The sequence below is a fragment of the Phaenicophaeus curvirostris genome, chromosome 3 (genome assembly GCF_032191515.1).
Source record: "Phaenicophaeus curvirostris isolate KB17595 chromosome 3, BPBGC_Pcur_1.0, whole genome shotgun sequence".
NCBI classification, from domain to species: domain Eukaryota; kingdom Metazoa; phylum Chordata; class Aves; order Cuculiformes; family Cuculidae; genus Phaenicophaeus; species Phaenicophaeus curvirostris.
The window spans coordinates 42911587-42937956 of NC_091394.1; the positions used below are offsets into that span (position 1 = coordinate 42911587).

Here is a 26370-nt window from a genome sequence, read left to right on the forward strand (position 1 = left end):
AAGATTCATACAAAGACTGTTTGTTTTAAAAAGCTCACTGGAGGTTTTGGTACTTGGTGGAGGACTGTTGAGCACCTAAAATTAGAAGCTGAAGTCAAATGAAACCTCTTAAACATCAACATTACCCCCGTCTCCCTCAGATATCTTGTCTAGTTTGAAGGTAAATGCTTGTCTTTGTTTTCCCTGCCACGCTTTGTGGTGTCACCAGCTTCTAAACTCCCCTCTACTAGGTTTTGTCACATTAAGTTCATGTTTCTTCCCCACCATCAAGGTTGCTACCTGTTCTTCTTCCTCCTTCTCAAAAGAATTATACGTAACTGGGCTGAATTTTTGCTAGCACTGTTACCCCTCAGGGCTTCTCACTGATCTTCCATACTGTCCCTCAGCACAACATACCTCTAAGTATCAGCAACTATTGTGCCCTCCTCCTTCAGGTCCTAGTAGGTCCATTCTACCTCCTCACCAAAGAGAATTAGTAATCGCAAGGCTCAGAGACACGTTATTTATAAGTACTTTAAAAAAAAAATCACACCCAAATGCACTGGTAAAAATGCACTAAAAAAAGTCAAACAATCCACACTTTCTGTAACACCCTGCCTTTCTTATTTCTTTGCTATTAGGTTGATGCAAAAATAATTTCTGTTTTTAACCATCAATTCCAAAGCAGTATATCTCAGCTTAGAATAAAATTTATTAAATCAAAATAAGAACAATTAGAATCCATGGATTTTTGCCAACAAGAAACAAGTCTGCCTATGCCAGTAGCATAGAATTTTGGAGTCCTGGAACTGACGGATACTTCTAAGGCATTTTGAGCTGCTGCTTGGTTGTGGAAAATCTTCTCTTGCAGGAAGTTGTAGAGATGCTTGAAAATGTGGTAACTGGTGGGAGAGAGGTCTGGTGAGTAAGCTGAGTGAGGCAGAGTGTTGTAGCACAGTTCATGCAGCTTCCACAGAGGCATTTGAGAGGCATGTTGTCAGGCACTGTCGTGGGGAAGAACTTGTCCTTTTCAGTTGACCAGTGCTGGAGTTCTTGGTGTGTTTTGGCATTCTCTTGGTGATACTTCTCTGCTGTGGTAGTTTTGCCAGGACTCAAGAAGTTGTAGGGGATGATTCCACTTGCCAACAATCACAGAATCACAGAATCACAGAATAACCAGGTTGGAAGAGACCCACCGGATCACCAAGTCCAACCGTTCCTACCAAACACTAAACCATATCCCTCAGCACCTCGTCCACCCGTGCCTTAAACACCTCCAGGGAAGGTGACTCAACCACCTCCCTGGGCAGCCTGTTCCAGTGCCCAATGACCCTTTCCGTAAAGAATTTTTTCCTAACGTCTAGCCTAAACCTCCCCTGGCGGAGCTTGAGGCCATTCCTTCTTGTCCTGTCCCCTGTCACCTGGAAGAAGAGGCCAGCACCCTCCTCTCTACAACGTCCTTTCAGGTAGTTATAGAGAGCAATGAGGTCACCCCTCAGCCTCCTCTTCTCCAGGCTAAACAACCCCAGCTCTCTCAGCCGCTCCTCATAAGGCCTGTTCTCCAGCCCTTTCACCAGCTTTGTTGCTCTTCTCTGGACTCTCTCCAGAGCCTCAACATCCTTCTTGTGGTGAGGGGCCCAGAAATGAACACAGTATTCGAGGAGCGGTCTCACCAGTGCCGAGTACAGAGGGAGGATAACCTCCCTGGACCTGCTGGTCACGCCGTTTCTGATACAAGCCAAGATGCCATTGGCCTTCTTGGCCACCTGGGCACACTGCTGGCTCATATTCAGTCGGCTGTCAACCAACACCATAAACTTCTTTGATGCAGCTTCGGTTTGGGGAAGTGTTTTGGTGCTTCACCTCAGTCCAGCCACTGTGCAGAATGCCATCAGTTGTTGTATGAAATCCATTTTTTGTCACGTCACAATGTGACAAACAATCAAGAAATGAATCCTTTTTGTTGCACAAAAGAAGTGCAGAGCAGACTTTGTAACAGTAATTTGTTCTTATTTTATTTCAGCTCATTTGTGAAGCTTTTCCAATTTTCCAGTTTGGTACAAATGTCAAGCAACCGTTGAATGGTCAATGTTTAGTTCTTCTGCAACTCCTTTAGTTGTTTTGCATGGATTTGCTTCAATACTGGCCCTCAACTCGTCTATTGCAGAAGGATGTCAATGACCCTCCTTATCTTTACGGCTCTTGTTTCCATTAAGAAATTTTTTGAACCAATGTAAAGCTTTACATTTGTTGACAGTCCCCTGCCCAAATGCTTGATGGATATTGCTAGCAATTTCTGCTGCCTTATGTCCCCTTTCAAATCCATAAAACAAAATCACTAGAGTTTGCTTTTTTTCCATCTTTAATTCGAGAGCATAATGTAAAAAGGAACAAACAGTGAAAACAAAACCAGTAGCATAAATAGAGCAAACTTCATGCCTTAAAATTTATACTGCATGAACACAGTTAAATAAAAGTATAATCCACAATAAATATCACAGTTTACAATGACAAAAACAACGACTATTTTTACACCAACCTAATGCTTTCCTGACCTTAAAGGTCTTTAGTTTAAGGAAAACTTTTAAATACCACATAGAACGGTGGTCTTGACCAGAGATAATTAGCAGTAACACCTATAATGACCATTTTATGAACCTTAAAAAAGAGAAATTAAAAAGTTGGACTTCTTTTAAGAAGTTTTAAAAGTTACTACACAGAGTACAAGTAAGAATGAAAACCTAAACCAAGATATTTATACCCTGGACACCTTGCATGCAGGTGACAGCCTTTGCTGTGATATCTAGCATAATTTGGTTTGTACACACCTTCCGTCTATGGGAGTCTCACAGCAAAGAATAAAAACATTTTAGAGAAAAATCAGGTTGACCTTTAACTCATCTTTGACACTTTTCTTTGTCCTACAAAAGGATGCAGAATAATTTACCAGGCACCATTACCAGTCCCTATCAAAATTTTGTGTGTGCATTTATATAAACACTTAAACATGCTTGCATACATGTACATGCCTCTTCCTCACAGTACAACTACTAATATTATAAGCATTAAAAAGAAAGCAAAATTATAAAAGCAAGCAAGGAAGAACAAAGTTTTCTTTACAGAGAAAGCTTTAGTAAGTATGGTATCTGTGAGCAAGGCTCCAGCTGTCAGGCTCAGAGACTGCGGTGAATGCCAACTGAGCTGGGAAATCCACATGGAGCAGCTGTCTCTGCACATCACTGCAGAATAAGTGCAACCAATTTTAGGTGAGCCAGAAGCAAACTCTCTTCTTGCACCTTCCCCTAAAAAGCCTGCAGAAGTGTTCTCTGGACTATTGTCTTCCAAAACAAGGACATTTCTTGGAGTTCTCCATTTGCCAGATGCTTTCAAGGCAATCTTGCATGGCGTAAACTTGCAGCTCCTTACCAATTTACTATATGCCATCAAAACTCTCATTCTTCACAAGTCCAGCTGAGAGAAAATACCAGGTCTGTACTTCTAGAGCAGGCAAGTAAGATTAGGAGAAGAAAAAAAGACAGACTAACACTACCACAGATACATATCTATATCCCTGCTAGGGCAAGGCATTTAACTTTAATCCTATATATCTAAATCAAGGTAGTTATAGCACTATTTCCTCAGTGAAGACTGGCCTCCTCAGTAACTTCAACACTGAAATTATCTGTTGTATTACTGCTACTTTTACTTGTTCAGTACAGAACTCGTCTCTCCTCTTTCCCTTCCAATGTATTTGCTGTTCTTAGTCACTGTCTCCATGAGATTGTCTCAACAGCTGGTAAAGGCAGCTGTGAGCTGACTTACAAGATGACTAACGAAGGAGGACAGTTTAATAACTAGGCAGATCTTAGGGCTAGGAAAGCCATTCAATGAGGCAGTACTACAGAAAACAGGCTATGTATTTCAAAGGTGGAGGGAAAGCACCATAAGCAGCTTTAAAACGTGTGAGAGAGAGAGCATGAACCTCATGAGGAAGTCCTCCTCTCAAGGCACAGCATGGGAGTGAAATGGCAAGCCTACAGAGTACCACAGTGGAGTTTTGATGACTCTGGGCGGTCAATACTTTCACTACAAATACTACTGATTCTGCTCATCTCCTATGCCAAGAATGTCAAAAACCCTAAAGCAAGTCAAACTAAATAAATAAATCCCCGAACCCTTCACCTGCAAGCACAGTTCTGAAGCAAGGCCTTTGCTCCCAACTGTGCTAACAAGGGAGGCAGCAGATTAGAGAGAAGCTCACTCTTCTTTTGGCTAGATACGCCTTCCTATCCTAACTATAGAAAGAGACTTCTTTTTCTGACAGCAAGCTAAGCATGGATGATGAGAATGTCACAGCAAGAAGAACGTGTAGTACCAAGTTACTATTTTTACAATCATTTTAACAATATTTTACACTATCCTCAGCTCAGTTTATCTAAGCTATCACCCACAGCCCTACCAGGCAGCACACAAAGGCCTTGAGACAAAAAACTAAAATGGAGTTAAGCTCCGCAGAGCAGGCAAACCTTGGCTCCAAATTCCCACAGTGGGAGTTATAAACTCTCTATGAAAACAGTTTAGTTTATTTTTAATAGTACTGAAACTTATTCTTTGAAGTTTAAGTCTCAGAAGATATTAGGACTACTATAATATTAGAAACAATATGCACTTATACTCATTCGAAGACTGCAATGACAGAGATCTATAAAAGTTCTTCTAAATATTATTATACAAAACCAAGCTGTACACTAGCCCATACCCAGGCTGACTCAGATACCATGTCAGGGATTACAATGCCAGGTTGCATGTATAACACAGCAAGTTACTCCCAGAAACTATGGGATATGGTATATGTTACACATCTATATATGGAAACTATCGTATATGCTGCCCTCCCTTTCGAACTACTGATCTGTGGGGAAATTGCTGAATAGTCAGTAACTTACCTAAGAAAAATAATCTCTTTTTCAGCCTTATTTGAGCTTGACCTACCTGAAACCACATCTCCTCTGTTGTGAAGACACTTTTTTTTCCAGATACATAAGTCAGACAGACATACATGCATATGGAAGTGTGCATACAACAAAAAGCTAAACACTCCTACTAAAAATATAAACTCCTCTCCTCATTTAGTATTTTTGGGTGAAAAGTTTAATCCTTGTTTCCTAGGTAACCCACTACCAGCCTAATTCTTGCCCCCAAATTGGCCCTACTAATTTAGCATTAAAACAGAATAATGCTTTGTGCAGCTGCCTTCTTTACTAAAATAATGTCATGTGGCCTGGTAAACGTTTCTTGGTAACTGCCTCCATTAACTTCAGCATGACCTATCTTAGTATCGATAATTTAACACTTTAAACTCATCACAACCATGTCAGATTTCTGCGCTTTTATTCATTTGCCTCTCTCCTCTGCCTAGTCCCTGTGATGCACATGAAAATGTCAGACATGCTTGCTTTAATTATCTGGATGGTATTATAAAGATGCTAATATCTCAAACTGACTGCACAACATACTCCATTTCATAGGGGTTCCTTTCAAATATCTATTGTAGTTAAGAATAATAGAGTAGGCTGGTGTACAAAAATCCTGTTTTGAAAAAAAGAAATTAGTATTTTTGATTTTTGTTCTATGCTGGAACAAAAGCAAGAGTTTGGGGAGGATGAAGAGAAAGGTAAACATACCGATGGGAATTGTGAAATAAGTTCCCATTTTTAACATCTGTGATTTAAATGAAGGACCTTCTGCCTAGCTTCTTCCATGTCTTAAAGGAACACCCAGTCATGACGCCATCACATCACGACACATCTCCTCTCATCATAAACTCTGCCCATACTAGATGAACAATTTTGACCAAATAAATTCATTTTGATAATTTATGTGTGTGTTTGAAAAGATGTGACCATTCACCAGTGACAGCCCTTATCCCCAACAATCAATTCACAAATGGAATTGGCCAGTAGTAGCAAAAATTCTCAACTTATAGTTTCTCATTTGCTACCACTAACATCATTTAAGCATACTGACATTTGTAAAGTTGATTATGGAAATTCACCCACTTTTTAAAGAAAAAAAAAAAAAAAGTAAATCGATGAAGCTGGGAATAATTTCAATCTCCATATAACTTTCTAGGGAAAGGGGGAAAAAAAGGACTTCTGGAAGTAGGGGGTTTCCTGAACCTACATGCCTGCAGTTTTCCTTCACAGCCTTTAAACCAATGCTCACTCTATATCAAGTTTGTACAGATCTATACTACTGTATATAATGACCGAACAGGAGGTATTTCCACACAAATTACTTCATTGCATTAGCAGGAAGAATTTATAGGGTGGGAGAGCAGTACATAATTTCACTTAATTGCTTGCAGAGTGCCTTACTCATTACAGCACTTGTAACTGGAAGCGCCAAGCAAGACAGAGCTCCCTGAAAGAGAATTTCCCCTTCAACTTCCCAGCTGTTTAGTTTGATCACAGATAATTTCCTGCTTTGACATGAGCAGTGGTTATTGTGCAAGATGCACTTCTGAATACCAAGTCTCTGAACACTTGTGTCTGCAGTTTCATGCTCCATAGTCAATGTATCTTCAAGATCTGGAAAGGAAGGTAATAGTAGTGGATTTGGGTCAGTTGCTCCGTCATGAACAGTTTGGTGGTGGCACAGGTGCACATTCATAAATTGTTCACATTTCCCAGCAGAAGTTTGAGCTCCTCTCACCCCCTCAAGCTACAGCAGAACAACTGTATAGCTCCCTAAAGTTTCTCATTGAAGCAACAAAATGTGGCATTTTCTGAAATAAATGCTCCTGATTTTACACGCCAAGGAGTGCAAAGACAAGAAAGGACAGTCTTGTAAAAACTTAACGTTAACAAGGAGTCTTTCCAAGTTTATGGTGGTTTGTATAAATGGACAAAAAACATCGGGGTGGAAGGATGCAGAGAATTTCAAGACTAGCAACCATTTCTTTCCAAAGGCTATACAAACTGGAGATAAGGGGACAAAAAAATCTACCCAGCAGCAACTGCACGGTATCTGACATTTAGAAAGCAGCCTACTAAAAAGTTACTTTAGGTAAGGAAAGGATGGGAAAATTTTTGTTATCACCAATATAAAGATAGACTTCAAATTTTAAAGACTAACTATGCACACACAAAAAATGCAGTTAGCTTGCAAACACTAATGAAGTGAGTATGAAAACCAAAGTAGTCTATGTATTCCAGAAAGAGCATGTTTGGTGCCGATTCTGATGGGAAAAAAATCCTAAAACTCACATACCTTGAGCAAAGAAAGAGCAATGTTCTGAATATTAAAATGTTGCATCTCCCAAGTTCTCATCGGACTTTTGAATTGCAATGAGTAACAGTATAAAAGATAGCTTTAAGCAGCTACCAAAAATTAAAAATATGTTTCCCTGAAATACTCAGGATCTCTCTTCCTTTCACTAGTTTCCAAGTCTCCATGGAATTATCCAGGATGAACAAGACACCTTTTTTCAAGTGCAAGTAAAAATAAATCTGCCAGAACTGAATTCTGGGGGTTGGATTTTTTTCCTTACCCATGGGAGGGAACATAAGATCCCAATGTGGTAGATGCAATTTGTAAAGATCACAGAGTAGAGCAAAGAGAACGCAGGCCACATAATAAATGCATATGAAAGGAGGCGTTCATAATTTCAGGAATAGTGATGGTATAGTTCCCTCCACAAGGAAGGAAACTTGCTGATCTCTAGCAATCCCAGTGTCTAGAGAGAGACTGCATACACCCTGACCCTCACCATAAGTTCATGATTCATCAAAAAAATTACACCTTTTCTGCTGTTGATTCAAGAGGATACAGGGAGCACCTTTGCATGAACAGCTGTTACATCCTTTCTTCTCCAACCTCACTTATGTCATCTCTCTGTGCAGGCAGAGACTGCATGTGATGCTTTCAGTAACAAGATAAAATAAAATAAAATAAAATAAAATAAAATAAAATAAAATAAAATAAAATAAAATAAAATAAAATAAAATAAAATAAAATAAAATAAAATAAAATAAAATAAAATAAAATAAAATAAAATAAAATAAAATAAAATAAAATAAAATAAAATAAAATAAAATAAAATAAAATAAAATAAAATAAAATAAAATTCTGATGTTAAAACCCATTTATCCTGAAAAATAAAACAAATTAAAATTTTAAACTGTTATTATGCACACATCTTATGAAGCCTATGTTTGCTGAAAATTTAAATCATTGAGCATCTACTGCATAGTTTTAACGACTGAAGTACTAAATCTAAAGAATGTACTGGAACCAGATCTCAAAAAGTTGACTGTTTCTGCAAGAAAAACTTTTTACTTTTTCAATTTAGCTTAATAAAAATCTCATTTATTCAAACTGTAAGAAACTGGGAGCTGAGTAATGCCTGCAAACAACACATCTTTGAATAGTGACTGAGAGTACGGAAGGACAAGATACCTGCCCTCTAATGCAGGTAAATTAATTTTACAATGAATATATCTAAAAATAATACCTGCTTTATTTGGTTTTCTTTAAAAGCATGTTTCCACAAAATGGACCTTCAGTACAAATACTGCAGTTTATTTACATTTTTCAAATTTAAATAAGTTATTCCACATTTCTGTTTGAAATCAATTTTTAACCAAAATGGCTTAATATAAATTACAAGTAAAAGTAATCTAATACATGACTATTTAACATATTTTTTAAATTATAAAAATATAATTTGAATGGATTACATATTACCCTGTATCATTACTAAAGCGTATAGGTATTACACTTCCTTCATCAGCAAGAAACCCTATTCAGCGTAATGACTATATAGCTAAACACACCACCACATGAACCAAGCTTTCTTTTTTGAAGTAAATGAAGGATATAAAATCACTATTTTTTTTCCCATATTGATAATTTAAATAATGAAGCAAAGGCAGCTCCAAACCCAACCACCCTCACAAAGAAAGAGAAAAAAATTTTTTACAACGTAAGACTTCCTTATTACAGCATCAATGAAGTCTTTGGAAGTCATATGGAGGTAGCTTGGACCTTAAAGCAGAACAACCGTTTGTGGGACAAGACTCCCAAGTAAATTCAGGAACTGATAAGGCTAACAAAAACTTCCTTCCACCTTAATCCTGTCTCTCCCCTGACAGCCCTCCAGCAGTCCAGGCTGTTATCTGGAATGCAGCAATAAGCCAGTGCTGCTGCACATCCTTTGCTGTCGCATCACTAATCATCTAAATAATTTGTCCTGATAGGTAATGTAATCACCTTTTCTGAAGTAGTCCATTTAGGGTGCATGAAATCGCAAAAATTAACAAGCTCGAGGTGGAGGCCAAGACGACATATTACCTGTGGTTGAAAGTTGACTAACATGTCTCAGTGAAGATGAGAGTACAGGCAAAGGAAAAAGGCACTTAAAACACAAAGTTCAGAATAAACAAATTTCTTATACTATCAAAAGTACAACAGAGCAGGACTGTTTAGTTATTAACTTATATATATAGGCCAAGTCTGTGCTACTGGAACATTCACATCCAACAGCCTCCGTGCTAACTGCTGACATTTATGCCATTTTCTGTAACACCCACCTCCCCAATACACAGGAACAGAATTGACAATAATTCATAGACAACCTTCTTCTCTCCAGCATTTGTAAGCCGTTCTTTGGGCACCTGTTAACTGGCAAACATCAAAGGTGACAATTGTGCATTCACACCAGAGGGGTGTGAATTGGTTCGGCTTTTGTCCTTCAGTATACCTTGGGCCTGAAGGTTCATAAAAAATTACTCAAAAATAAATATGAATAAAGGCAATTGTGAACTTACTGTTGCAAAAGTACATCAGTAAAGCTTAGTAAGGGAGAGGGAAATTTTCCATGATGCAGTGCTGATCTCAAGGCACAGAGGGCAGCATTCATATCACCAGGCTTGAGAGATCTGGAGTCTAACCCATTTGTCTAAGTGAGGGATTCAGACCCTTTGCAATCAATGAAGATAGAGACTGGCCTGCCTTCAGCTCCCATGGACAGCTTGAGGAGTCAAGGGTAGGACCAGAGAACCGGCCTTTTAGTTTGCAGGAAACACTGAGATTTCAGACATGTCTCCATTCCTACTCAGGAGGAAATCCCACTCTTTCACATACGCATGCTCAAAGACAGGGAACCAGAACCTAAGAGCTAGGGTGCTTGCTTCAGGCTCCCATTGGGGCCCCTCTCTCCTGCCTGCAGCCTGACAACCTGGGGGCCATCAGAGTCACTTCGCAAGCAGGAACCTCCATCTCAGTCTCTGGCATCCCATGCTAGTGCCATGATACTGGCTTATAGCCTAATTGGAAGGGTTTCAACTCCACTTTCAGAAGGCTAAAAGCATTCAAGGGCAGAGGCAGACACAAACTAAACAGGGGATGAGGGCAAAACAGAGCTGACTACATACAACCTTTTTGTGACAGCAAGAGTGGATTCAAGAACTTACAGGAAAGCAGGAGGACCTAAGCCCCCTGCTCTGATGCGTCCTTGCTTACCATTCCCATGGGCTACAGATAGAAAGAACCTAGGTTCCACTGCTTCATTTTCCTGCTTCAGAACTGGGACATAAAATGCAATTTCCTGTGTCATCTCCCAAAAGCAAACAGCCCAGGGAGACAGGCTATCTGCAGCGTAGCAAAGCTCTTTCTCTTTTCTCACTGAAACATCCATCTAGGGCTTGAAAACCATTTCCCAATAAACACAAATGGGGGAAGATGTGAACCTTTCAGTAAAATAAAGCTATCCTTAATAGTTTTCACTCAAATATGGTCACTGTAGTGCACCACAGGTTAAAAGCACGGCACTTGCATCTAAATAGAAAAGGTTCTATTTTGTTTTCCCTTGATGCAGCAATGAAAATGGCAAAGCACTAACACTTCAGTGCAAAGTGCCTTTCGATATCCAGCATAAGAAATCGTCTTATTAACACATTGTTATTTATAAATAAGAGCTTCAGAAATATAGACTTATAAAATCTTCCCTATTTCTAGCTTAGTAGAAACTAGCAACTTCATATTAAATATTATCACTTTTCTTCAAGTAAATGAAGGACATAAAATCTAGCAAAAAAATAAATCAGGCTGAACACAAGCATTAGTGGGCAAAAGACATCATCTCTGAAAGGACATGCTGATTGGGAGAAGTGGTCTATGACTGAGAGCAAGGGAAGAAGGAGGAAAAGGAAAAAAAGAGGCAGAGGATCCAGGATCTTGTTCAAGGCAGAGGATCCAGGGAACTACAGGCAGGTCAGTCTAACCTTATCCCTGGGATAGTTATGCAAGAAGTTCTTGTGGAAATCATTTCAGAGCACTCGAAGGACAAGAAGGTGACTAAGAACAGCCAGCATGGATTTACCAAGGGCAAACTGCACCCGACCAGCCTAACTGCCATCTATTATGAGATGACTGGCTTTAAGAGCAAAAGGAGACTAGTGTATATAGTGCCTTCAGCAAAGTTGTTGACAGTATCCTACAGTATTTTTATTAGCAAAGTATCAACTAGTAAGTAGACAATAAAAATGGTATAACATCAGCTTGGATCGTGGGAAACACAGGAAATCCCAATTAGAATTGGAAGAAAAACTTTTTCACCATGAGGATGGTTAGACACTGGCACAAGTGACAAAGAGGTTGTGGAAACTCCATCTTTTGAGATAACGACAGCTCACCTGGACATGGGCCTGAGCAACCTCATCTAACTAGGCCTGCTTCAAGCAGGGAAATGGACCAAACAATCTGAGGTCCCTTCCAAGTCAAATTACTCTGTGACCTTGTTTAAGGAACTGAGCATACAATGTCACATGGCAAGCTCAAGAAGTGCAAAAGCTTCTCACATCTACCAAACCAAAGCCATAGTTTTGCTGCATCTGTTCCTTAATGTGCATGATGGGCAGACAGTATTTGAAGATTTAGATGTTTCATTGTCAATGTTACTGAGGCAAGTAATTACTCTGGCTCCCACCATGAAGGAAAATGTTTTTTTAAACCTGGACAGACTAGAGAGCTGTGTGGGGAGGAAACTCAGGAAGTTCAACAAAGACAAGTATAAAGTCCTGCATCTCAGGTGGAACAACACCATGCACCAATACAAGCTAGGGATTGAGATAAGCTGGAAAGCAGCTCTGCAAAGAAGGACCTAGGGGTCCTGACAGACAAGTTGACATGAGTCAGCACCATGCCCTTGTAGCCAACAAGGCCAATGGCATCCTGTGGTGATTTAAGAACAGTGTGGCTAGCAGGTCAAGGGAGGTTATCCTCCCCCTCTATAGTGAGGCCACATTTGGAGAACTGTGTCCAGTTCTGGACTCCCCAATTCAAAAAAGACAAGGAACTACTGGAGAGAGTCCAGTAGAGGGCCACAGAGATGATTAGGTGACTGGAGAACCACTTGTATGAGGAAAGGCTGAGAGACCTGGGTCTGTTTAGTCTGGAAAAGAGAAGACAGAAAGAGGACCTTATGAATATCTACCGAGCAGGTGTCAAGAGGACTGGGCAAGACTCTCTTCAGTTGTGCCCAGTGACAGGACAAGCGGCAACAGGCACCAACTGAAACACAGGAAGTTCCACCTGAACAGGAGGAAAAGCTTCCTTATTGTGAGGGTGACGGAGCACTGGGACAGGCTGCTCAGGGAGGTTGTGGAGTCTCCTTCTCTGGAGATATCCAAAATCTGCCTCAATGCGAACCTGTGCAACCTGCTGTAGATAAACCTGCTTTAGAAGGGAGGGGTGTACTAGATGGTCTCTAGAGGTCCCTTCCAACCCCTACTGTTCCGTGATTCTGTGATTCACTATTTCTATAGTGACCACCGCAGCCCTAAAAGCAAGATTAGACTCCTCTCCAAGGTTCCAGTTGAGTAGTCCAGCCGGCAAGAATTGGAAACACAAGAGCACCCTCATGTGGCGAGATGTTGCTACGAGCTCTCCCTCCTCACGCAACAGCAGCAAAATTTACATTTAATTTACAGGTTTATTTCCCCACCACATCACGGACGAGAAGAGGTGCTTGTGCCACAAGTAAAACTTCTGTCGGTGCACAGACTACAGCAGGGTGACAGGGACTGCCAAAGGGCTGGGTAGGGGCACCGGGAGCCAGAGCAGCACTCCAGAAACACAGCTCTGAGCCATGTCTCCTGCAATATTACCACTCATGCCAAGTCTCACTGCCAACCTGAACACCACCCTCTTTTCTCCCAGCGTTAAAGGACAGTTTTCCCTCAATTTAAGATTAAAACTAGAGTTTCCTGGTAGCAGATAGGACTTTTTCTTTCCCCTGCCCTTTTTTTTTTTTTTTTTTTTTAAACAGACAGGCTGAGAGAACAAAGGCTGTACTCCTTCCCAGTTCACCCAGCCACTGCAGTGTGCACTTCATTCTGCATGGCAAAGGAGAGGCCTCCTCACTCACTCTACCTAACCTGCATCCGCACCCTGCCTGTCCATCCCCATCCAACCACCTTTCTCCCAGCTCTTTCTCCTTGTAGTGGGTAGGCTTTCAGGAGATGCATTAAGCACGTAAGTCCTGTGAATTGCATTGGAAGTAAATGAAAAGAATGGCCTGGTTCCATTTTCCTGTAGAAGCCATTCCAAAGTCACAAGGCTGGTGCAAAGGAAGGGTTAGAAGGCACGTAACTCAGGTCTGACCATACTGTTCTACCACCAAATAATGTCTTACTTCAGACTCAGTAGAGATTTTACAAGTCTCTGGCTGGCCATTTTCTCTACTGGCTGTAAGCTGAACACTTAAAGGGGACTAAACAATAATTTTAAAATGTTCTAGTCTCCAAAACATAACACCATCCTGCAAGTACTCTGCTGTGATCAATAGTAAACACACGTAACACCTTCTCAACTCCCTGTTTTAGGGATACAGATGATGTATATTGTTTGATTACCACCACATAACAGGTGTGAGAAGAATTAACATGTGATGCAAAACATTACAAAGCTAATACAGCTGACAAGATTAAGAACATAGTGTTTCAGATTATCATACAAGTATTTCTCTCTAGCTAATAAAATATATACCCTACTGCCAAATGGAGAAGTAAAAGGAACAAAAGGATTGTATTTTCAAATTGTTTGTAGTGGTCACACAGTAAACGATTGGCAGAACATTTTTTTTAGAATCTTGCAGTAGCTTAGATTGGAAGAGTCCTCTGCAGGACATCTTGTCCAGTCTCCTGTCCAGAACTAACCTGTTAACATTTAAAAACTGAGGATATTTCACTTTACCAATTGGTACTTTGGACCTTTCAGATCAACAGTGGGTAGACTTTTAAATTATGATGATGAACCAGTTTAACTACAAGTTACTGTGCACTACAATAATATAGAAGTAAAATGTTATTGCCCACACTACACATAAGAATAACCCTTTCAGCCCTTAAACTGAAACCTCCAAAGCATTAAACTAAAAGAAGTTGAGGGTGACAACTCCACTTTCCTGAGCCTTTTGGAAAAAATAAACAAAACAAAACAACTTTTTACAATGACCCTTCCGATACAGCTCACAAAGTTCAGTGCTACTTATATTTACTACTGAATGTAAAATATTCACTCAGTGTATCAAATTGCCTGGTGGAAAATGCATGGCTAATATGTAACAACCATTATACATCAACTCCCATATACAAACTCATAGGAGAAAAACATTACTGGCCAGGTAATTTTCATTGTCAAAGGTACCACCTCTGAGTGGAAGCCTCAAGGAGGAATCTTTTTCTGTCAAGTTGCCAAATGACAAGCCTGGAAGCTAAAGTTCACCAATGGTTATAAAAATTTTTGGGCAATCTAGAACTAACTTTCTTGCATGCTAAAAACATTTCCTGAAATGCAACACATCCATCACATTTTATGGTGTGCAGTTATCCCATTCTCTGTCCCACAAGGGACAATGACCTGACAGGTGGCAAACGTTCTTCTCAGTTAACTGGTCTAACTGATAACAAGTTAAACTCGGACAAAAGTAGCTTCCAAACTGAATGGAGCTTGAAGCTCACTGCTTCTGTTTAAGACCATAAGGGCTTGCAGAGCTGAAAACATTTTTCCATTACAGGGCATTACCACTCCACCTGCCAATCTTAGTCTCATCCTAAAAGAAGATAAAATACGTATACTCCAACCCAAAGCCTGAATTCAGCAGGAATCTGTTCAATATCATTGTGCTAACCAAAATTCCAAGAAGTGGAAACACCCAAACAAGATCCCTTTCCTCACTAAATGCATTACCTACACAAAAAGAACAGCAGGTCAGCAGCTAAGAGTTGTCTACCTGGCAGATACATGTCATTCCATTCAGATGGCAGTCAGACCCAGTAAGAAGTCAACATGAACTGTGCTGACTAGCAATGTAAGACTGCAACTTGTAAAGAAGGTTCCATGTGCTAGCATGAAGTAACAGGCTCTCCACAGATCACACATACTAAACCAGAAAGCAGGAGTAAGACATCAGTCCTTGGCATTTCTTCATGTCTGGAAAGAAACAATATTTTTTTGAATGCAAACCACATTCCACCAGCTTACCTTTCTCCAAGAGGAAGCTCAAGACAAAACATGAGGCAAGAATTTCTAGATGTCTGAAAACTGACTGTTCAGTTTAACAGTATTATTTAATCAGTCTAGACAGCTTCTGCTTTACCTATTTAACTCTATCTCAACCCACAAATTCTCTCACTTTGATTCTCCCCTCCATCCCACTGCAGCACAGTCAGAGTGGCCATGTGGAGCTTAGCTGCCTACCAGGGTAAGCCCACAATACAGGGACAGGTGTATTATTCCCTGTGGCTTTACTATAACTATTGATGTATCTGTATTGATGTATCTGTTCACGAACAGAGCAATAAATCTGAAATCAGCTTAAGACCTGGAAGCAACTGCCTCATATTTCATAGATCACTGATGCATAAAATTAATCTTCCTCCTTTCTCCTACTGCAGTGTTTATCCATGTCTCCCATGAAAAGAAACAGCTGGTGATCACCTTTACTTTGATGCATCTCAGCATTTGCCTCCTACATGTAAACCACTCACATGCTGTGCACTCCCAGAAAGACCTGCCCACCTGGACCCCCATCACAGTATCTGATAAGTCTGTGGATTTATTGCAAGTCTCCCTCTCCCCTGCTTGCTCCCTCACACAGCCAAGTGGCACAGTTGCTTCCAGCACCAGGAAACAGGGGAATAAAAGAAAAGCCAATATTGTACTGTAGCCAGGAACGTGCTTTCACACAGAGCTCTATGTTCCAGTCTGCAACAAGCACAGAAGCATGCAGCAAGCACACCGGCCTCATCCCACCACCTCACTTTGGGGCTTCTGGGTGTCCCATGTTAAGGAAGTGTAAAGTCAGACTACGTTTATCTCTTTGCCTTAAACATTTTGGCTGAGGACTACCCACTTGTGGCACCAGCTTGTCTGCAGTGCCGAGGTTCAGCGGGGGGCAGTGCAGGAGCAGGCACAGCTCTCCCTTGCTGGGGCGAAGTCAGGCCCCAGAGCTGCTGCGGTGGGGGGACAGGATACAGCCGTTGCTGCTGCCCCCGCTACCCCCGCCACCTGCTCGCTTCCGGCGCGACAAAAAGAGACGGGCTGATGGGGGTCGGACTGGTCTTATAAAGGGCTCTCAAGGAACCAGGGGAGGGGTCTCGCTCTCACTCACACACTTCGATCGGCCACCCTGGACCACGTGTTCCCGAGATCATCTGCTGCCTTCGATGTGGTGATTTCTTTTCCTTCTTTCTCTCTCTCTCATTACCTCATGGTGTGCGTGTTGGATCTGATCTGAGGGACCTGAGTTGTTTTTGGGAATTCGTTTCTGTAACTTTGGGTGGTTGCACCCTCCCGTGCCTTTGCTATGCGCCCCGGTATCTTGGTGTGTTCATGTTTGCCGGAGCCAGAAATAAATACTGCTTTTGATATTCACCCTGGGAGTGACCTCGGGATCGCCACAGAGACAAACGAATCCAATCCCCCCGGTCAGGGCCGGACACGAGCGTGTGGCTCGTGAGTCCAGGTTGTGACATTTTTCGCGTTGTCAGCAGGATCTGTCTGTTTGTAACGGCGACAGGGTGAAAGAAAACGGTGATTTCTGGCACAGTTAGGATTGCTCCCTGGGATGTGCCCTGTTTCTATTATTCCCACTCATCTCTGGTGCTGTTGGGGGTGCTTGGAGTCCTGGTAGCTGCCGTGTGGGAGGTTGCTCAGAAGGGGAAGTTGCAGAGACTTAAAATTATGAGAGAAAATGAAGAGTTGAAGACAGTGAATAAGGCAGAGCGGAGAGCACAAAAGGCACTGGGTGACAGGAGAAGGTCAAGGGAGATTCTGCGAGGTAAAGGACGCTTTTGCATGAGGAAAGATGCTGACATTACTGTTGCTCCAGGTTCGTTAGGCCGGTGGTGGAACGGGTTTTTCGAGTTTTACCGAGGAGACTGCAGATCGGGCAGGGGAAGCGGCCACCTATTGTTGGGAGAGGGTGCTGCCCCATCGTGCCCCCAAGCTCGGACCCCTGTTTAAAACAGATGTTGCTTGCGAGGGAGAGGATAGGATTAGACTTTCTTAGCAAGAACTTGAGGGACTTTACAGACCAAGAAGTCTTTTGCTGTTGGATACAGCCCCAGAGCCCGAGCAGGTGGCTCGGCAACAGGGTCCTGTTGATGAAACAGAAGGCATCGGGTCGCCGCTGCTAAACGGTGGAGGGGGGTGTTGTGAGACTGGTTTTTCTAGTTCGGAGCATGAGGCTCATTGATTTTGGGAGGAGGGGGTGGTGAAATCGGATCCTATTCCCGATTCTGATCCCTAACTCCAACCCCTGATTATTATTAATGACGGGGTAGAATGTAAAGTCGTCTCTCTTTGCCTTAAACGTTTTGCCTGAAGACTGCCTGCTTGGGTTCAACAGGACAACGTAGGAGCGGGCACCGCTCTCCCTCGCCTGGCTGGGCTCTGGACCCAGAGCTGGCTGCGGCTGGGTGGAGGTGATGCAGCAGCGGCTTCAACTGAGCAAGTTGCACCCTCAAGTGTCACCACTATGGACAGAATGGACCCGAGTTTTCGATCTGACTCCTGTGACAAATGCTTAGAACGGAGTGGAATGTAAAGTCAGACTATGTTTATCTCTTTGCCTTAAACATTTTGGCTGAGGACTACCCACTCGTGGCACCAGCTTGTCTGCAGTGCCACGGTTCAGCGGGGGGCAGTGCAGGAGCAGGCACAGCTCTCCCTCGCTGGGGCGAAGTCAGGCCCCAGAGCTGCTGCGGTGGGGGGACAGGATGCAGCCGTTGCTGCTGCCCCCGCTTCCCCCACCACCTGCTCGCTTCCGGCGCGACAAAAAGAGACGGGCTGATGGGGGTCGGGCTGGTCTTATAAAGGGCTCTCAAGGAACCAGGGGGCAGTCTCGCTCTGTCCTCCATGCTCGCTCTCACTCACACCAGCCTGGACCACGTGTTCCCGAGATCATCTGCTGCCTTCGATGTGGTGATTTCTTTCCTTCTTTCTCTCTCTCCCCCGCCCCCCCACCATTACCTTATGGTGTGCGTGTTGGATCGGATCCGAGGGACCTGGGTTGTTTTCGGAGATTCATTTCTGTAACTTTGGGTGGTTGCAGCCCCCCGTGTCTTTGCTATGCGCCCTGGTATCTTGGTGTGTTTATGCTTTTCGGAGCCAGAAATAAATACTGCTTTTGATATTCACCCTGGGAGTGACCTTATTGGCCTCCGGATCACCACACAAACTAATCTAATCCCCCCGGTCACAGCCGGACACGAGCATGTGGCTCGTGGGTCTGGGCTGTGACAAGAAGCATACATGTCATCCTAGGGAGAAGGCATCTAAACCTGTTCACGTCCATGTGCAGCTACGCACGGACAGAGGGCGTGGCAGTTGGATCTAAGCTCTCCTTATGTGCTTAACTGCACAGCAGCTGTACAGGGAATTCAGCTACTAGAGAGCATGGTGTAAAAGTCACATACTTCCAATGAAACCAAAGTGCTACCCACAACTGGGCAAGGGAAACAGTCCCTGTTCTGTGCAGGACGTTGAGGCCTGGACAGAGAAGCACATTGTGCACGCTATTTACAGAGAACCTGTGGAAAAATCACAGCACATACCTGTATGTTTGCAAGCCAGGCACTCCTGCTGAACCCAAACAGACTGAACAGAGGGAACGAGAGAGATGATTAAATAAACTTTTACATCCTTCACAGCGCATGTAACATATTAGTGCTGTTCTGGAGTATACCAACACCCAATTTATCACAAGCCAACTCCTGCACTGCGTGCAGAAAAAGGAAGAGATGAAAGTGGAGTTATTTACTAGGCTGTCACAATGCCAGTGGAAACCATGTAGCAGATGACTGCACATGCTTAATTCACATCACTATTTTCTCTTCATTACTCTGCAAATACTAACACTGTGAAATTAACTACACAGACACTTTATGTTTTTCCTCTAAATAAAAAAATGCAGTTTTAAATATTTCTGCAACAGGTATTTGGTGATTCTAAGTTTTTGTCTTTTTAAATTACTACTGTCTTAAAATTTAACATTACTTGGATAACTTTTTGTTCAGGCTGAAAAGCAAGGTTCAGCATTCAGTAATACAGCAGATTTTAAAACCAGCTTCAGAGAAGGAAGAAAAACCCTTGTGATCTACCAGAAGTGTCCTTCAAAATATTCAAATATCTACTTGGAAAAAAATTAAGTCACATTCACCGCGAGATTTGTCTGCCACACCAATGAGATCATTTTAAACAACTTCAAAAGATATAGCCTCTTTGGAGCAATGCCTTGTTTAACGTTTTTGCTACTTCTGACCAATCTCCAACACTCATAGGACTCAAAATACATACATAAGAAACTTGTATTTTAGTGTAACAGAGTAAGACATTTATTTATCCACATTTGTTCTATAACAACTCATCAAGAAAAAAACAAAACAATAAACATCACTCAGCTTTGCTCACCCTCAGCAGTAGCCATCAAAAGCAAGCAGGCACCAGGTAGAACTAAATACTTATAGAATCATAGAATCACTAGGTTGCAAAGGACCCACTGGATCATCAAGTCCAATCATTCCTATCCTACTTGCATTAAAAAATAAAGGGAATAAAGTATTATTCCTTCAGAAATGGAGCTACTTAATCCTTTTTAATCCTTCCTTTGCCTATAAAAAGAGGGGAATGATTTTATTTCTGTATGCAATCAGGAAACCCTACACTCTGGGGCCCACCATACTGTAAATTGTTTATCTTACTTAGGTCAGTGATACTGCAGAAACTCTCTCCCACACTCCCAACTCCACTCAGCAGTGGAAAGTTGGTTTTCAGAGTAATGTGCCAGATAAAGCCTTATTCAAATAACATGTGGAAACAAAGTGGCATTAAATGGTTTGTTGGATTATGAACAATAATACATACCTAAAAGCAATCTCAGTGAGCACAGCAGGAGCTCAGTTCCTATTCAAAGAGAGGCATCAAACAGATGCCTCAGTATGTTTCTATGAAGTTCACCTGAAATTTATTGGTAGACCAGTACATTTTCAGACTAAGAGTTCAACAGCTGTACAACAAAATAGCGTTCATGGACAGTCAATCTACTACAAATGTAATATACAGAGCATTTCTATGTAACTGGAAAAATAAAGTAATATAATGGTTTCTGAATCCTAAAAGTATTCTGAAGAACATTTTTTACAGCACTGAAATAAACAGGGAAATGAAAAAGCCTTTTTTTTTCTTGAACAAAGGCTTAATCAAAACTCATTAAATTGGAATGCACTGCAAATACTCCTCCTTACCTAACCTCTTAGCAAGATTCCCCAGAGCTGCAGCAAAAGAGCAGAACTGTAGGACATAGCTCATTTAAGCCCTCTGTAGGCTGAAGTATGACTTATGCTTTGATGTAAAGCACCATGCATCCCACTCTTTCAACCACCAGGACGTACTTCAGCATGTACACTATACATAAACACCTCAAAACATTTCTGACTTGTTTACACTAGGAAGAACTATCAAGTTTCAACAGACTTGCCCACTCCAGTCTTTAAACTTCTCAATAGCAGCATAAGACCATCCTGTTCCTTAATCGTTAATTCAATTCACCCTACTTTGCTAAGCAATTCCAAATGGAACTTCAAGGAATATTTATTAACCAAATGTTTCGGACTTAAACCAGTTGGATTAGTTGCTTTTCTTCTACAAACCTCAACTTTCTAACCTATCAAACCAAGCAAATGATTTTTTTAACTAAAAGAAGAAAAAAACCCTGAAATGAGTAGAAGGTCACATTAAGTCACTTATTTCTGTTTCATTTTAACCACTTGAAGTGTTTTTAAATAATCCACTCAGTCATAACCAGGAGCACAGTTTCTAGCTTTGACACTGTACATAAAGCATTGCTGAATACTAGTGAAGACAATAGGAACACAGGCACAAGGAATACAGGACTGCTTAAAGTTTACATTCCATTGGTTAGCACTGCAAGCCAGTGACAATGAATACAAACCAGAATTAAAGACAAACAGAAAAACAAAATTTTTTGATACCACACCCAGGAAAAAAAAAAAATGAACAAAAGGAAAAGGTGCTTTGCACTGGTATCAGACCAAAAAAGGCAAATTTCCTAAAGTGTGCATTTTTTGCCTCTAAATCTGAAAGGGAAGATCCAGAAGATGAACCATTAAAAGACAGTCTTTTTATCCTTAGCAGGAATGGCCTTACAGCTTCAAGAAAGCATTTGGGTTAATATTAACTCTTTGGTAATGTTTCTCCAGTTTAACTGTGTGTGTCAACAAATACAGAAGAAGAAACTCTTCTTTTGCACGAGTAATATTCCTCTTTACCCTGTATTTCTTCAGTTGCCCCCTTACTAACAGCTAGTATCTAAAAGTCGCATTTGGGGAACTTCGCTGTCTCTAGTCACAGGTTATAACTTCCTCAATGTGATACAACCCTACAAATTTTAAACAAAATTACCATGACTTAACTAAAACTGCCTTTCCAAACCACTAAGAACTGAAAATAGTGCAAAGCTAGTTTGCACCTAATATTTCTTCTTCCTTAGGCATCAAGTGTTGTGGGAAATTTCTTATCTAGCATTCTGAACAATGCTGAAAGATTCTCTGTATTTTCCCTAGTTTCCTCCAGAGTCAGAAGAGGAAGAATAAGAATTGGAAGAGATGGATCCCCGTATCATGTAATATTTTGCCTGTCTAGCTTGGGGAAGGAAAAAGGAAGATATCATCAAGACATGCAATGCAGTGATTTCAACTGTCTTCAAAAAAATAGTTTCTGAAATATAGCTGAAAGCATCTTTTCCTCAATGAAAGTTAACTGAATGAATTAACTACCAATAAAAGTGGGTAGGGGTAAATTAAAAAAAAATAATGAAATGCACCAGGTTTTAGTATGTCAAGAAATAGGTAATGGAAACATTCTCTATAGAAGTGATCATGCAATCATTTCCAAGAATAGTTACCAAATGTAGCAAAGCATGAAATATGTAGTTGAGAGAACACCTTCATGTAGAATGGGTTTGTACAGTACATACCCAGATAGGATCTCTTGGGAGGTGCTTTGATTTCTTCATCTTTACTATCTGCAGCTACATCAAAAACAGTTGGGGGGGGGGGTGGGGGGAAGGGAAGGAAAGACAAAAATACTTGTATGATTAAATGCAACAGTGGGTCTTTTAGTTAAAGTTTAGTCAGTTAGTACATTTTGCCTATAAAAAAATAATAGCCAAAACACACCAGAAATTTTAGCCTCCATGCTTTCTATAAGGCCCCCACCCCATGGTGTTTATAGTCGAGCAGTAGGAAGTCCCAAAACAGTCTCAATACACAACCCAACAGCTATATACCTAGGGGGAGAAAATGAAGGCTTAAAAACAGGGAACCAGACAGCTTAACTCTTGCTTTATATACTTTTCATGAACAGCAAAACCCAAGTCATTACCTCAGCGACACTGAGTGTAGATACGCACGTATAATCAGCTAACACAATCCAGTTGCCTTGCTTCCTGTGAAAACCATTACTCTAACAGTTTCAAAAAGCCTGAGGTTTTGAATCAATCATATCAAGAAAGGCAGAGTAGACCCCATCTGCAACCATTCTGCATGCTAAATTTTTTCACTCTAGCCTTCCTCTGCCAGTTGAATATCATGTATTACACAAGAGTGCTTTCCAGTGCCAAAATCAGATCCCTCTTCAAGGGATCAGAGTGCTATAATAAGATATAAGTTATAAAGCAGCTTAAGACAACCAGCAGTTGGAAGGAAGACAAAACTGGATGAATGACCATCTTCATGTAAAAACACAAAAGGCAATGTTCTGCTTAGGGAGCCTGGGCTGTACTATAATACGAGAAGACATCCAGAAGCCCATTTTTAACAAATGCTGTCCACTGCTTTTCAGTATCGTTCATACATTCAGGGTGATCAAAATCTGTCACAGTGTCTTGCGTATAACTGAAATGGAATCTTTGTTGGGGATAAAAGAAGGTGTCTGTCTCTCTTAAGAATATGAAGAAACTGTTCTGTTCTGCCAACATTTTCAAGAGGGACCAGATGTTTTTAGCTGTCTGTATCGGTGAGTACCTTGACTCAATAATGAAGGGGAGGCTGAAGCAAGACAAGTCACATGCATCTTTTGCTTTTCAATATTTAGCTCTCTAGCATGGTAGCACCACCATGCCCCAGAAATATTACAGTACTTTGAACAAAAACAACTATAACAAAAGAAACTACCACTGAACCTTAAGCCTTTCTGTTCTGAGGCAACAGCACACAGCATAAGCACCATTGCATAAGGAGAGCTATTGTTACCATGACAATGGTACCAGGAGATCTCCATTAAAGCATTCAAGTTGCAATTAAAGTGGTGTTAAATGAAGGATAAAAGATGAGGAAGCAGTGTTCATGCCTGCTGATCTGATCTAAAGACTCCTTCAAACAGCTTTCAAAGTATTCATACACAGGAGAGAGAACTAACCCATCATTGAAGGTTTTAAAATAAAGTTTTTCTGTTTCTTCTTGTTTTGAGTTCCGCCCCCCCCAACTCAGAACAGTTAATAACAGGCTAAATAGTCAAAGTTTAAAAAATAATAAAACAATTGGATATATAAAAAGGACTTACTCTGTCTTTGATCAATAAATGTAATTGAAAGATAAACTTTATGTACACAGAAAAAAAAGTCAGGGAAGGAACGAGATGGGCTCCAGCACTTTCAACTTACTTTCACTTAAAAGACTCCCATAATAGAGAAGTAACTGAGAGGAAAAAAATAAAAGGTTTTGCAAGTTTTCCTAATAAATTCTCTACAAGAAATAATTAAACACTACTGGAAAGAGATCAGGAAGACTGTAATTTTCATGATATGATAGTTAACTTATAAACGGAAGTACAAGCATTTCAACTGAATGGCTTTATGTCTACATTCTGAATTGCTACAGACATGTATTTTAACCCAACAGCACCACAAAACAGGCTAAAAAATACAGAACAAGATTGTCAAGATTAGGAGAGGCTGCTTCTTAATGCTTTAAGAAATTTTAAGTAGATTCCTTCTGAACAAGTTATTACTAAATAGACCTTAACTGTAAGCCAGAAGATATAAAAGACAACTCCCACATAACTCAAAACACATTGTTGAATATATACTCATGTGACTGGGGGGCAAATACCACGTTTGATAGTAATAAAATAAAGCAGCAAACTCCCTTCCACTGAAATAATCTAAATTATTTTGGATTTGCATTTCCTAACAATTTTGGATTACGTTGCAGAAACATTCAAAGTAAGGATAGAAATTAAAAAAGAAAAATGTTTAAACTGAAGACCATCCATGTGAAAAGTTTATATTCAATATTTATTTCAATATATTCAATATTTTTTTATTTCAATATTATATAGAAACTGCACAACTTCCCCTGAGGATTCTGCAAGGTTAACCAAAAACACTGACTTCAAACCTAGCTTCTCATGGTCCCAGTAAGCTATGAGGAAAGAAAGTAAGTACACAGATTTATCAGCTTGCCTATATCACCATAAAACTTAAACGATAAGATTAGGAGTAGAATTAGACACATGGAAACTCCTAGTCAAATTGTGCTTGAAATACAAACCTATGTCTCTGCCTTGCTTGAAAGAAGCTTCGTATGCATTTATATGTTTATTCTGAGTCATCGCGTTATAGTTGCCCTTACTAAACATCAATCACAGGTAAAAAAAAGATTTTAGCTGTTCTCAAAATTTGTGGGAGGATGCAAGCCTTTTGATGAAAGCAAAGCAATAAAGTTCCACAAACAGGTAAAACCAGTCTGTGTAGCTAATTAAACACACGACAAGCCGAGTTTCAGGAAAAAAGATCAAATGACAGAACACAACCTTGAGGAGTAGCCATCACCTGGTAAGGGATAAACTGATTATCCTTTAGGAGACTGTATGTCTTTCAGGGAGAGTTGTTTAAAAGAGAGCTATACACTAAACTGAAAAGCCTCCCTTTTTGTCCAAAGGCTACCAAAGGAGCCTGCCAGAGTGTGTGTGTAAACATGCACAGGGATCATTTCCCCTCAGACAGGGCAAACAGAGAAACCTTTCTGCCACTTCACAAAATGCTAGCACACAAACCAAAGGAGGGAGAAAGCATACACACCCCCCTCAAATACCTCCTGGATTTGGAAGCAGTTTAAGTCATTCATCCTGCCAGACTAACAAACCTAGTGAACACAGCAGCTTGTGTTTGGGAGCTGGAGTGCATCTCCTCTTCCACATGAATTCACTTACCTGAATAGTTCCACACTACACTCCACAATGAGTGGGAATGGAAGTGGCTTCCTGAGCTATTAAGATAAATTACCCTACTGCACAGCCAGTAGCTGCTGCCTTCTAATGATGGCTATAAATATCTGGAAACAGATCAGATCCTCAGTTATTAGGGAGTGAGGGAAGAGAACAGATGGAGAGAATAAATTATACATCCATATTGGCAAAACAAACAACAAAAAGCTGACAGCATTAATTCTGTTCTTCTTGTTAATAAGCAGTAACATAAAATATTGTATGTCAAAGCCAGAGAAACACAAAAACTACTGCTCTTACATTTCTTATCTGGAAAAAAAAAGCAGGGACTTTCCACAAAGCTTGAACATTTCATTAAATAAAGAATAATATTCTGGCCCCGACTGAAAATACCAAAGCCTAAAAATTAACTAACAACCAAAATAAAAAATACATGAAAATTCCCATAAATCCCAAACTACAGCTCAAGAAAGTGGTATACAAAAAGACATTTTTGCAACTATGATATGACAGCACCTCCTATTGTCACATCCAATAACTCAGAAAACAGAAAATAAATTGTCTACAAAAGAAAATGTA

At 40.7% G+C, this 26370-nt stretch overlaps 1 protein-coding gene across 8 annotated transcripts in view; it reads right to left on the bottom strand.

The window, feature by feature from the left end:
- SLC66A2 (solute carrier family 66 member 2) overlaps window positions 1–26370 on the bottom strand; it is a 102251-nt gene that overhangs the window by 65372 nt on the left and 10509 nt on the right. For 4 of the 8 annotated variants that reach the window (XM_069853823.1, XM_069853824.1, XM_069853821.1 and 1 more), the window contains exon 3: window positions 22541–22594. The exons of 1 other annotated variant lie outside the window; for it this stretch is intronic. In XM_069853823.1, coding sequence (XP_069709924.1) covers window positions 22541–22594 — 54 coding nt within the window. Of the gene's footprint in view, window positions 1–1808; window positions 2293–6053; window positions 6570–14524; window positions 14756–22540; window positions 22595–26370 lie in introns of those variants that run through there. 3 more of the 8 variants (XM_069853827.1, XM_069853826.1, XM_069853828.1) reach the window with 3 other exon arrangements.